This window comes from Mustelus asterias, unplaced genomic scaffold, assembly GCF_964213995.1.
Source record: "Mustelus asterias unplaced genomic scaffold, sMusAst1.hap1.1 HAP1_SCAFFOLD_92, whole genome shotgun sequence".
Lineage (NCBI taxonomy): Eukaryota > Metazoa > Chordata > Chondrichthyes > Carcharhiniformes > Triakidae > Mustelus > Mustelus asterias.
The window spans coordinates 859,399-873,299 of NW_027590141.1; the positions used below are offsets into that span (position 1 = coordinate 859,399).

Sequence of the window (13,901 nt, forward strand, 5' to 3'; positions counted from 1 at the left end):
GGCTCCATTACTGAACCTCACTCCATTGTTTCTTTCCGGCTCCTCGCAGCGCCAGTCACAGCCCAGACTGCGCATGCTCCGGTCTGAGTCAGGTACCGCGTTTGCGCAAGGCGGTGCTGTAATGTGGATAGGGCACATTCTCACCCGCAGAGAATGTTGGGTAATCACCCCGCCATTCACACTGGTTTTGTTAAAAAGAAAATATGGTTTGCGATCTGAATATGATTGGTACCATTGGGCCACAAAAACAAATGTATTAAATCGATTGATATGGAACTAAGGACTGATATAGTAACTAAGGACTGAGGTGGCACAGTTGCAAGCGCTGCTGTCTCACAGCACCAGGGAACCAGGTTCAATTCCGGCCTTGGGTCACTGTCTGTGTGGACTTTGCATGTTCTCCCTGTGTCTGTGTGGGTTTCTTCCGGGTGCTCTGGTTTCCTCCCACAGTCCAAAGATGTGCAGGTTAGGTTAATTGGCTCTGCTAAAATGCCCCTTAGTGTCAGGGGGATTAGCAGGGTGGATACTTGGGGTTATGGGGATAGTGCATGGGTAGGATTGTTGTCGGTGTGGGCTTATGGATGATATTGGAATAGTGTAGATTAGAGGGGCTTTAGATTGGTACCACTGGTCGGCGCAACATCGATGGCCGAAGGGCCTGTACTGTGCTCTAATGTTCTATGTCCTATGAATGGCCTCCTTCTGCACGGTAGGGATTCTATGATTCTATGAGCATAGGCTCTCCACTAAAGTTCGGTTCTGGGTCTGATTGACAACAGAACAAACATCTACAGTTAGAAGTGAACACATCGGGATCTCAGCAGGTTTTCCCCATAGACAGAACAGTTAAACTGCCCCTCGCCAATAAGAATGCTGACATTGGATCAAATGCTTTGAGCTTTTAAAGTCAGAGTATTAGCCACTGAGGAAAACTAAGGAAATCCCTTTGCACATGTGAAGTGTCTGAGTGTTGTCCCTCTAGTCTAACTGTGTTGTTCTATCAGTAAGTGAGACGACTGAGTGAATCCATTTCCACATTCTACTGGGAAATAATCTTTTGATGATGGGATTTTACCCAAAGGTTTACAGCTCCGATGGTAATCTCACACCTTCTGATGATGTGTTCAGCATTCTTTGTGCTCTTCAGTCAAAGACAAGTAAAATATTGCAGATGCTGGAAATCAAAATGTAAAATTCTGGAAATACTCAGCAGATCTAGTAGCATCTGTAGAGCAAGAAACAGAGTTTGCATTTTAGGCCCATGACCATTCAACACCCAGGCCTGAAAATTAGCACACTTTCTCCAACCAGAGATAGGCTATTATTTCCAGCATTTTCTGTTTTTATTTCTCATCTGTCTGAGAGTGGAAACATCTTGCACTTGTCTACTGTGTCGAACCTTTTCATAATCTTAAAGGATCAGATCATCCTCATTCTCTTTTCCAGAGAAAATATTTACAGACCGTCCAGTCTTTCTTGCTGGGTATAACTGCCTGTTCAGGCATCTTTCTAGTCTATTTTCCTGCATCTTCTCCAGTCCTTCCAGACCCATCTTATAATATGGAGACTGGAGACATCAGCTAATCTGAGCAGCAAACTCACTCTTGTCCCCAAATCCCTGCATGTTGAAGTATTTTAGCCATTTTCCAATCAGCTGAATATGAGATGGGATGGAATAAACAGATTCAACAAGTCAGTCTGTAACACTGTGGAGCATCTCCAACTTGCCTCTTCCCCTTACTATTAAACAGTTGATTTTTTTCCCTCTTAATCTGTCAGTTATGGCATTAAGAATAAAGGGCTGAATGGCCTATTTCTGCTCCTATTTCATATGTCTGTATGTATGTTAGTATTGAACAGGAAGCTAGAGGAACAATGAGAGCTTGAAATGAGGAATGATGTGAGGAAGCTCCTTTGGAGCAGAAACACTGAGCTGGACTTGTTGTGTCCAATGGCCTGTTTTGCCTCCTGTGTCATTTCACTCCTGAAGGGTCTGCTTTGAACTTTTAGACAATGCCACCGATTCCTAGACTGTCAAACCAGCAGAAATAATTTATATTTACCCTCTGTTCCTCTTAATGTGTTTTATTCTTTTACTGTCACTGTTAATCACACCCAGAACTGAACCATGTTCATTCTGGTAATTGGAGTTTATTTCTATTGATTATTAATATCTCTGTAACTGGGCTGGAGTTTAATATCTTGATGTCAGTTAAATAAATCAACTTTGTTTCAAACACAGTGTGTCAAGTACTTGATTTCTCCAGGATTAATTGATTGATTAATTGATGTCCTGTTACCGACCGTTCTGTTTTTGGATCTTTTCTCCTTTCTGACTCTAGATTATTTCAGTTCTCATACCTTCAGTTGCTCTCATGGACAAGTCCCAGCTCCTCGTACCTTCCAGAGTGTCTCTCCCAGCCTAGAGATTGAGGGAAGTTTCAGTATTAAAAACAGAAAATGCTGGAGTTAGTAATCCATACTTTTCCAAGTATCAGTTGATTGTGTCCCAGATTATTGGTTTCATTTACCCCACCGCTGATGTTAAGCTGATTGCTCTGTAATTGCTGTGTTTTTGAACAGGGATGTAACATTTACAATCTCTGTCCTTTGTCACCACTACTCTGTAAGGATTGTAAGATTGTAGTCAGAGCTCCACAAGCTCCATGTGAAGGACAGTGTGTGTCAGAGTGCAGCAGTCCCTCAATGTCAGACTGCAGTGTCAGCCTAGATAATGTGCTCAGCTTGATGAGTATTTCCTGTTGTTATTGATGTGGATCATTCAGAAACAATGGACTCTGATGATGTCATCCAGTCCTGCTGCGATGATGTCATAGAGACTATTACATCACAGCGGAGCCTTAGTGGTGAAAACAGTTTTGTTCCAGACGGCAGCAAGTTCATTACTGATAGATCTGGAAATGAGAATACTGGGAATGAAAGCACCCCAAGGTATTTCAGAGGAGTTTCATGAAGAAAAAAATGACAATGGTTAGCACTGCTGCCTCGTAGCACTAGGGACCCAGGTTTAATTCAGGCCTTGGGTGACTATCTGTCTGGAGTTTGAACACTCTCCCCATGTCTGTGTGGGTTTCCTCTGAGTGCTTGGATTTCCTCTCACAGTCCAAAGATGTGCAGGTTAGGTTGATTGGCTCTGCTAAATTGCCCCTTCGTGTCCCAAGATGTGCAGGTTAGATGGATTAGAAGTGGTAAATGTGTTACAGGGATAGGGTGAGGGCCTGGGTATGATTCCCTTTCAGAATATCGGTACAGACTCGATAAGCCAAATGGCCTCTTCTGCACTGTAGAGATTCTGGAGTGACGGAGCATAATAGTAGGATGGACGGACAAAAGCCTGAATGGAGAGGCAGATCTTGAATTATGAGAGAGAGATGGACAGTTTAGGGAGGGAATTTCAGAGTTTCACACTCAGACCCTGCCACCAAGGGTGGTGTAATTAAAACCATGGATGTGCAAGAGGGCTGAATGAGAAGAGTGCAGCTATCTGGGGGCCAAGCTAAATTGCCCCTTAGTGTCCCAAGGTGTGCAGGTTAGGGGGATTAGCAGGGTAAATACTTGGGGTTATGGGAAACAGGTCTGTGTGGGATTGCCCTGAGTGTCAGGGGATTATGTGAGGTTACAAGGATAGGACCTGGGTGGGATTGTTATCAGTGCATGATGGGCCGAATGGGCTCCTTCTGCATTTCAGGGATTCTATTCTATGATCTCAGGGAATTGTGAAATTGGAGATTACTGAGATAGAGAGGGATAAGGTCATGGAGGAATTTGAAAATAAGGATGTGAATTTTAAAATCGAGGTATGACTTGACTTAAAGCCGGTGTAGGTCAGTAAGCAAGGCAGGGGTGGGGGGAGATGGGTGAATGGGATTTGGTGTGAGAAAGCCGGCAGGCAGCAGAGTTTTGGATGATCTCACGTTTCCATGTGGGAGTGGGGTGAATGTGAGAGGCTGCTCAGAAATGTACTGGAATCATCAAGTCTAAAGGTAACACAGGCTTGGGTGAGGGTTTCAGCAGCAGATGAGCTGGGGTAGGGTGGAGATTGCTGACATTATGGTGATTGAAATATTTGGTATTAGTGATGGTGTGGATATGTGGTCAGAAACTCATCCTGTTGTTAAATCTGACACCAAGGTCTGAATTTTCCATCTGTCGGGCACACTCACACGGGAGAGCCTGGAAGTGGGTGCAATCGGCCCCGGAATGAGATTTCAGACTGGCTGGCCAATTAATGAGCAGTCAGTGTGAAATGCATGCTGGGAATGGCTCAGTGCTGCCGGGGAGGGAGGGAAGGGGACGGGCACTGAGGAAAGCGAGGGTGCTGTTGGCATTTCCAATACGCTCCCTCAGGGGGACAGCTGCTGCGGAGCCTGTCTCTCAGCTACTGACTGTAAAAAATAAACTGCGATGGAGCTCCTCACACTTGTTGGGGGTGAGGATGGCAGAGGTGGGGAGAGGGAGAACCTTTCAAAAGGAATTAACTTCTGTTAGTGATGTTAAAAAGACACAACACACTGTGTTTAACACAAAGCTGATTTATTTGACTCTTATCCAGAATATTTACACCTACAACCGGCCTGGTGTTTATTAACATCAGCAGGACCAGACTCCAGTGAATAATCTTCAGACCTGCAGGTGATTAACAGCAAAACCCAATCACCTTAGTTACTTGTGGCCTTGCTGGTGTCTCAGCAGATGGGATGACTGAGTGAATCCCCTCCCACACACAGAGCAGGTGAATGGTTTCTCCTCGGTGTGAATGCGCCGGTGTTTCAGCAGATTGGATGAGTGATTGAATCCCTTCCCGCACTCAGAGCAGGTGAGCGGCCTCTCCCCAGTGTGAATTCTCTGGTGTACAGTGAGCTGAGATGATTTCCTGAATCCAGTCCCACAACGAGAGCATCTGAACGGTCTCTCGTCAGTGTGAATACGTTGATGGGTCACCAGTTCCCCAGAACTTTTAAAGCACTTCCCACAATCCAGGCATTTAAATGGTCTCTCGTCAGAGTGAACCCGTTGATGGGATGTCAGTTCCACAGAACTTTTAAAGCACTTCTCACAGTTCAGGCATTTAAAAGGTCTCTCATCAGTGTGAACTCGCAGATGCTTCAGTAGGTGAGATGACTGAGTGAATCCCTTCCCACACACAGAGCAGGTAAATGGTTTCTCCCCAGTGTGGATTCGCTGGTGTTTCAGCAGATCAGATAACTGAATGAATCCATTCCCACAATCGGAGCAGGTAAATGATCTCTCTCCAGTGTGAATTCGCTGATGTGTCATCAGGTGGGATGACTGAGTGAATCCCTTCCAACACACAGAGCAGGTGAATGGCCTTTCCCCAGTGTGACCACGTTGGTGTCCTAACAGATTGGATAACTGAGTGAATCCCTTCCCACACTCAGAACATGTGAATGGTCTCTCCCCATTGTGATCTCGCTGGTGTTTTAGCAGGCTGGATGACTGAGTGAATCCCTTCCCACACTGAGGGCAGGTGAATGGTCTCTCCCCAGTGTGACTGCGTCGATGAGTTTCCAGGTCAGATGGATAACTAAACGCTTTCCCACAATCCCCACATTTCCACAGCTTCTCCCCAGTGTGACTGTGCTTGTGTCTCGACAGGCCAGATGATCGACTGAAGCCTCGTCCACACACACAACACGTGTATGGTTTCTCCTCACTGTGAACAGTGCTTTTTCCTTCCATGTTTAATATTAAATGATATTCAAGTTACGATAAATGATACACCTCTGTCAGCTCCTGGTGTGATGTTTGGTTTCAGTTTCCTGACTGTAAATCCTCCTCTTCTAAAACCCTGTGAAATTGATTTAAAACAAAAAAACAGGAGTGAGAGAGAACCCACAAAAACACAAAGGCAGCTTGTGAAATTGAGCTGAATGAATCTGGTCATTTGTCTGATACTAATGAACAGTGCTGGATTATCATAAAAACCCAACTGATTCACTAATGTCCATCAGGGAAAGGAACTTACCACCCAGTCTGGGTCTGTACAGACTCAGGCCTCTACTTAAGGAGAGTACAAGACAGTGGGAGAGAATGGGCAGTGATGCAAGAGGTGAGGTTGTGGGGGGATGGGGGAGGTGCTGGTGATGGCAGGAGGAGAGGTTGTGGGGGGGTGGGGGAGGTGCTGGTGATGGCAGGAGGAGAGGTTGTGGGGGGGTGGGGGAGGTGCTGGTGATGGCAGGAGGAGAGGTTGTGGGGGGGTGGAGGAGGTGCTGGTGATGGCAGGAGGAGAGGTTGTGGGGGGGTGGGGGAGGTGCTGGTGATGGCAGGAGAGGTTGTGGGGGGATGGGGGAGGTGCTGGTGATGGCAGGAGGAGAGGTTGTGGGGGGATGGGGGAGGTGCTGGTGATGGCAGGAGGAGAGGTTGTGGGGGGATGGGGGAGGTGCTGGTGATGGCAGGAGGAGAGGTTGTGGGGGGATGGGGGAGGTGCTGGTGATGGCAGGAGGAGAGGTTGTGGGGGGATGGGGGAGGTGCTGGTGATGGCAGGAGGTGAGGTTGTGGGGGGGTGGGGGAGGTGCTGGTGATGGCAGGAGGAGAGGTTGTGGGGGGGGTGGGGGAGGTGCTGGTGATGGCAGGAGGAGAGGTTGTGGGGGGGTGGGGGAGGTGCTGGTGATGGCAGGAGGAGAGGTTGTGGGGGGATGGGGGAGGTGCTGGTGATGGCAGGAGGAGAGGTTGTGGGGGGATGGGGGAGGTGCTGGTGATGGCAGGAGGTGAGGTTGTGGGGGGTGGGGGAGGTGCTGGTGATGGCAGGAGGAGAGGTTGTGGGGGGGTGGGGGAGGTGCTGGTGATGGCAGGAGGAGAGGTTGTGGGGGGATGGGGGAGGTGCTGGTGATGGCAGGAGGAGAGGTTGTGGGGGGATGGGGGAGGTGCTGGTGATGGCAGGAGGTGAGGTTGTGGGGGGGTGGGGGAGGTGCTGGTGATGGCAGGAGGAGAGGTTGTGGGGGGATGGGGGAGGTGCTGGTGATGGCAGGAGGTGAGGTTGTGGGGGGGTGGGGGAGGTGCTGGTGATGGCAGGAGGAGAGGTTGTGGGGGGATGGGGGAGGTGCTGGTGATGGCAGGAGGAGAGGGATTTTACACATCTACAACTCAGCTGGAGCTTTGACAGAATCTCCCAAACCCTCAACTTCCACCACCTGGAAGGACCAGGATCACAAGTGTGAATCAACACCTCGAAATTCACCTTCAAGTCTCACACACTTGGGGATTTTCACAGTAACTTCATCGCAGTGTTAATATAAGCCTACTCGTGACATGATAAACTTTTTAAAAAAACTTTAAACACACTGTCCTGACTTGTCTGCCATCCAGTCCTGGATGAACAGACATTTTATATATTGGGAAGACTGAAGCCACTGGCTTCAGTCTTTGCTACAAACTTCACTCCCCAGCCACCGACTCCATCTCTCTCCCTGATAATTGTCCGAGGCTGAACATGATTGTTCACAACCATGGTGACATGTTTCACCTCAGGAATTAGGAGTCGGCCATTCGGTCCGTCAGGTCTTTCGCCTCTGTCACTGTTTCAAGTCTGGATGACCGTTCTCCAAACAGTCATTCAGACTCGAAACGTTGGCTCTATTCTCTCTCCAAAGATGCTGTCAGACATGCTGAGATTTTCCAGCACTTTGTTTTTTGTTAAACATTCACTTGATTGCAGTTTGCTGTGGGTAAATCCTCCCCTTTTAACCCATGTAAAATAAGTTTCCAAAACCCATCACTCTCAGTCCAGGATAGAAATTCACAACATTGTGTCTGCCTGCTTTCCGGCTCAGGATTACTTAAGCTGGGACACATTTTCATTGGAAGCAGATGAGAAAATGTTCACTAGGCTGACTCCTGTGATGAGGGGGTTTGGCTTCTGAGGAAAGGTGGAACAGGTTGGGTCTTTACCCATTGGAATTCAGAAGAATGAGAGGTGATCTTGGTGAAGCATATTAGATCCTGGGGGAGCTTGACCGGGTAGATTCTGAGAGGATGTTTCCCCTCATGGGGTAATATCGAATTATGGAACAGTTGAAAATAAGAGGTCTCTCAGTTTACACCATGAGGAGAAACGTATTCTCTATGAAGATCATTAGTCTTTGGAAATCCCTTCTCCAGTAAGTAGGAGGCTTGGCCATTGAATACATTTAAGGCTGTGTTAAGCTCATAAGATATTGGAGCAGAATTAGGCCATTCGGCCCATCGAGTCTGCTCCGCCATTCGACCATGGCTGATATGCTCCTCATTCCCATTTTCCTGCCTTCTCCCCATAACCAATTAAAAATCTGTCTAACTCCTCCTTAAATTTACTCACTGTCCCAGCATCCACCGCACTTCAGGGTAGCGAATTCCAGATTCACAACCCTTTGGGAGAAGTAGTTTCTCCTCAACTCTGTTTTAAATTTGCTGCCCCTTATCCTAAGACTATAAGCTCTTGTCCTAGAATGCCCCACAAGAGGAAGCATCCGCTCCACGTCTACTTTATCCATACCTTTTATCATCTTGTACACCTCAATTTGATCTCCCCTCATTCTTCTAAATTCCAGAGAGTATAGGCCTATATCTCTTCATACGACAAACCCGTCATCTCTGGAATCAATCTAGTGAACCTCCCCTGAACTGCCTCCAATGCCACGACATCTTTCCTCAAATAAAGGGACCAAAACTATGCACAATACTTCAGGTGTGGTCTCACCAATGCCTTGTATAGTTCCTTACATTTATATTCTAATCCTTTAGCTATAAATGCCAACATTCCATTCACTTTCTTTACAATCTGCTGTTCCTGCATGCTGGTTTCCTGTGACTGGTGAATGAGGACACCCAGATCCTTCTGCACTGGAGCACCCCGAAGTCGCTCCCCATTTAGATAATAAATCGCCTTCCCAACACTCCAGCCCAGGCAACATGCTGGTGACTCTCCTCTGCACTCTTTCCAGTGCAATCACATCCTTCCTATCGTGTTCCTCAGTGTTCCTCTGTCTGTCTGATTCTGTCAGTTGATGTTTCTGAGATTCACCTTGGGACACTCTCCTACATTAAAGTTCTGATATAAATGAAAGTTATTTTTAAATCACATTGTAACAGATTGGGGAAGTCAGGATTAAAACAATATCTGGGTAAATGGAGTTTGGTCACAGATCAGCCGTGACCCCAGTCAATAAGAGAACAGGCTCAAGGGGGATAAATGATTTCCTCCTGTTCCCAATAAACTTGGGCTCAAACACCAGCTGATGAATGGAAAGTAATGGGAGAACTGGGGGGGAAGACACTTCACCAGGAACCAGCGATGGAGCAGAGTTAAAGAGTAGGACAGTCCTGTGGACAGACTACTCAGGAAATGGAATAGATTGTTCAGCCCTTCAAGTCTGCTCTGTTATTCAATTAGACCCTGGTTGATCCATTAGTCTATCTGAACTTGAACAAATACCTGAATTGTTAACTCAAGCTGGTTACAGCAATTATTAACAGCAGCAGAAACACACCATAGCTATCAGAATGCACATGGGTCAGTGCAGGATGTGATTACCTGTTCAATAACTGGGGAATCTGCCTCCAGAAGACTTGTGAACTCGCTGGTGTCTCATTAGGTTTTGTGACTGAGTGAATCTGTTCCCACATATGGAGCAGGTGAACGGCCTCTCCCCGGTGTGAACTCGCTGGTGTATCAGGAGATCAGATGAGTTAGTGAATCCCTTCCCACACACGGAGCAGGTGAAAGGCCTTTCCCCAGTGTGAGCACGCTTGTGTTTCAGCAGGTGAGATGAACTGCTGAATCCCTTCATACACACAGAGCAGGTGAATGGCCGCTCCCCAGTGTGAAGTCGCTGGTGAGTGCGAAGGTTGAACATTCGACTAAAACTCTTTCCACACACGGTGCAGATGAACAGACTCTTCCCAGTGTGACTGCGCTGATGAGCTTCCAGCTGGGATGGAGAACTGAATTCCTTCCCACAGTCCCCACATTTCCATGGGTTCTCTATGGTGTAGATGTCCTCGTGTCTCTCCAGGTTGGATGATTTAGTGTGTGTATATTTCAAATATCCTGTAAAAGGAGTTTAGAAACATCATGATCAATACAAGATAGAAATTCAGAACAGACATTTCTACTTTCTGTGGAACATCGTTTCCTCACTTGTTCCTGTGAAGCAGTAAATCCTCATCCTGAACACTTTCCCCCCTCCCTGTCCTGCAACCAACTCCCACATTGAACAACCATCTCATATTTCAATGGATTGTCCCGTGTTTGAGTCCAGTGTGCCAGGCTGCATGGCGTATGGGCGCTGTTTCACCCGTAAGATGGATCTGTGCAGCACCCTCTTCCAACTGTTCTGGCTGCCAACCAGCCCCTGTCCACCCACGCAGTTCCAGCAGCACCGCACACAATACTGCTCACCTGCTCCAACAGACTCATGAAGGATGTCCTTTCATTTTCTCAGAGAGTTGGTCAGCCTGGCAAACCCAGTGTGAAATATCTTCACAAATCTTTTCTCCCACCCTCTGTCTCGGTGCTTTTCCAGTCACACTGATGTTTGAAATCTTTTCCCACAGACAGAACAGAGAAACATTTCTCCTCCCGCATTCAAAGGTTGAGAGTGTTCATGTGCTGATAAATCGAGCAACTGTGAAATATTAGTAAGAATTTTGATTTGAGTTTCCTGTCTGTAAAACTTCCACTTCAAATATTCTGCAAAAGAAGTTTACAAAATCACTGTCAGTATAGGAAAAAAAATCAAAACAGACAATTCTTATTTCTCTGGATCATTTTTTCCTCCCTTGTTCCCCCAAATCTGTAAATCCCCGTCCCACACACTCTCCCTCCTCCCTGGGCTGAAATCCAAACCCATCTCACCACTTCTTTCCTCCACTCCCAGTTTTCTCCCTCCCTCTCCTCTGGGTTCAGTTCTCCAGCTCCTGTCTGCAGACTGACAATAAAACCAATGGGTCTTATTGGGAGTGTTGGGGTCTCCAGCGGGTGTTTGTGAATCCTCCCCGCCCACCTCCCAGGGTTTCCTTCCTTCCCAGAGATCAGAGTCCTCATTGATTTGAGGCCAAAGTGTAACCTCTTATTTATTGTCCCCCTCCCCCATCCTCTGATGTGAACCATCCTCCAGTGGCTGAGCCAGGATGGGGCCGTTAACCTGGGCCTGTTCCCGGGAGGGAGGGAGGGAGAAGCCCCGCAGCTGCAAACCAGGGAGCTGACAATGATTCTGAAGGGTTTGCGGATCCACAAAGTGTTTCCAAATCCTCGCAGCCACCGCCTAACGCTGACTCCGCTTCTCCGGGACAAAGGACTCTCGCTCCCGAGGAGAACAAAGGAATTGCGCATGCTCCACATTCAGATCGCGTGTCCGGCCTCATCAGCCTGACCGGACTGCGCATGTGCCAGATCACAATGACGGCAGCTCCGGACCAATAGGAGGAGGAGGGCGGGTCTGGAGGACCGCGGGGGAGCAGTTGGTCCTCCAACCATTCAGGGTGAAAGAGGGGCTCCGACTGAAGCATGCGCATTACGGGTAATGGCGACGGCGAATGCTTATTACCTGGGATCCATAATTTGTCAGCGGAAAATCGCCGATCGGTGGGTACGATTGAACCGGCGAGTGGACGGGAAGGCTTCGTAAACAGGTTGTGCGGATCTGTGAACTCCCCCCAAAATTCTCCGGTTACATCGAGCGGGTCAAAGATCCCTGAGACCGGCCCGTGCGTTAACGGCCTCCATCTTTATTGGGGGCAATGTGCGGCAGTGCGCATGGGTGATCGCCATCTTTGTAGGGGGCAATATTGTCAATGACTGGGAGGGGCTTGTTCCCCATTGTTCAGAATGGAGACAACTTGTCCATCAAACTGCATCAACCCTCTGAGTCCCAATGTCTTGTTGATGAGGCAGAGCGGTGGCAGAGAAGGAAAGAAATCACAAGATGCTTTATAAATATTTTAAGGGCAAGAAGGTAATCAGGGAAAGAGTAAGTAGGTTGGTAGGTTAGGAATCAATTGCCCATTCGGCAACCTGGGTGTGGAGCCGGAAGATGTATTTGAGGTATTAAATGAGTATTTTGCATCTGTGTTCACTGTGTGGAAGGACAATGTTGGTACAGAAAGCAGGGATGGGTGTGTGATAGAATTGAACAGATTGTCATTTGTGGTGTGGTAAATAGCGAGGAGGACAACCTTGGATTGCAGGGTGATACAGACAGGCTGGTCAGGTGGGCAGAACAGTGGCAAATGGAACTTAACCCTGAAAAGTATGAAGTGATTAATTTTGCGAGGATAAGGCCAGGGAATATAAAGGACCAGAGGGACATTGGGGAGCATTCCCAATTATCCCTGAAGCCAGCAGGACAGGTAGATTAGGTGGTTATGTTGGAGCTGTATAAACACTTGTTACTCATAACTCGAGTCCTGTGTGCTGTTCTGTTTAGAACGCTATAGGAAGGATGTGATTGCATCAGAGAGAGTGCAGAGGAGATTCACCAGGATGTTGCCTGGGCTGGACCATTTCAACTATGAAGAGTGGCTGGTTAGGCTGAGGTTGTTTTCCTTAGAGCAGAGAAGGCTGAGGGGTGACCTGACTGAGGTGTACAAGATTATGAGGAATATAAATCAGGTAAATTGAAAGGAACTTTTCCCCTTAGTAGAGGGGTCAATAACCAGGGAGATAGATTTAAGTTAAGGGGCAGGAGGTTTAGAGTGGAGTGGAGGAATAACCTTTCACGCAGAGGGTGATGGGAATCTGGAACTCGCTGTCTGAAAGGATGGTAGAGGCAAAAACCCTCACAATATTTAAGAAGCATTTAGATGAGCAGGTGAAACACCACAGTATTCAAGGCTATGAACCAATTACTGGAAATGGGATTAGGATAGATAGGTGCTTGCTGGCTGGCACAGACATGATGGGCCAAAGGGCCTCTTTCTGCACTGTAGAACTGTATGATGCTAAATGGAGGGAATTTCTGTGCATCCAGAATAAGATGCCAGATAAGTCAGGGTGATGTGTGACTTGAAGGGAAATTTGGAGGGATGATGTTCACATACACCGACTACCCTGGTCCTCCTCGGTGCTGGAGGTTGGTTTATTTGTAAGTAAATAAAATTCCCTCCCGTCACCCCATGCCGCTCCACTTCTCACCCTCTCCCTCCCCTCCCATAGAGAAGAGCCTGGTGTAAGTCCAGACAAGGTGGTAGGTTCCCCTACCAGTGAACCAGTTGAGTTTTTCACAACAATGTCAGTTTTCATGGTCACATTTTTCTCGTATCTGCCCCACAAATGACCAAATTTGTTCAGCTCAATTTCACAGCCTGCTTTTGTGGCTTGTCTCTCATTCCCTTTTCTCTCTTTTGAAATAATTTCACATGGCAATTGGAAGGAAGGATTTGCAGTTGGAAAACTCAAACTAAACATCCCATCAGAATCTGATGGAGTCACTCAATTTATCCAAACCTGAAATCATTGGGTTGTAAACATGGAAGGAGAAAGTACCATTCACTGTGGGGAGAAACCGTACATGTGTTGTGTGGAAACTCATCAGTGCGTTCACACTGGGGAGAGGCCATTTACCTGCACCGAGTGTGGGAAGAGCTTCGCAAATTCAACCAACCTGCTGAGACACCAGCTCGTTCACACCGGGGAGAGGCCGTTCACTTGCACTGAATGTGGGAAGGGATTCACTCATTCATCATATCTGTTGAGACACCAACCAGTTCACACTGCAGAGAGACCTTTTAAATACACAGACTGTGGGAAAGGCTACAAAAGTTCTGGGGAACCAATACGCCATCAACATGTTTCACACTGACACGAGACCGTTCTCACTGTGGGAGTAGGTTCACACAATCATCCGACCTCACTGTACACCAGTGGATTCACACTGGGGAGAGGC

The 13,901-nt window shown here is 47.5% G+C and overlaps 1 protein-coding gene and 2 pseudogenes across 1 annotated transcript; 1 reads left to right on the forward strand and 2 right to left on the reverse strand.

The window, feature by feature from the left end:
• LOC144484081 (uncharacterized) overlaps nucleotides 1–46 on the reverse strand; it is a 30,934-nt pseudogene extending 30,888 nt beyond the window's left edge.
• The window catches only part of LOC144484110 (uncharacterized), a 162,904-nt pseudogene that overhangs the window by 105,927 nt on the left and 43,076 nt on the right, over nucleotides 1–13,901 (forward strand).
• Nucleotides 4,542–9,669, reverse strand: LOC144484086 (uncharacterized). Its single transcript, XM_078202620.1, has 2 exons — nucleotides 9,551–9,669; nucleotides 4,542–5,830 (listed from the first exon to the last, which is right to left on the reverse strand). The coding sequence occupies exon 2, from the start codon at nucleotides 5,719–5,721 to the stop codon at nucleotides 4,684–4,686; it is 1,038 nt and encodes a 345-aa protein (XP_078058746.1). The 5' UTR covers nucleotides 5,722–5,830; nucleotides 9,551–9,669; the 3' UTR covers nucleotides 4,542–4,683.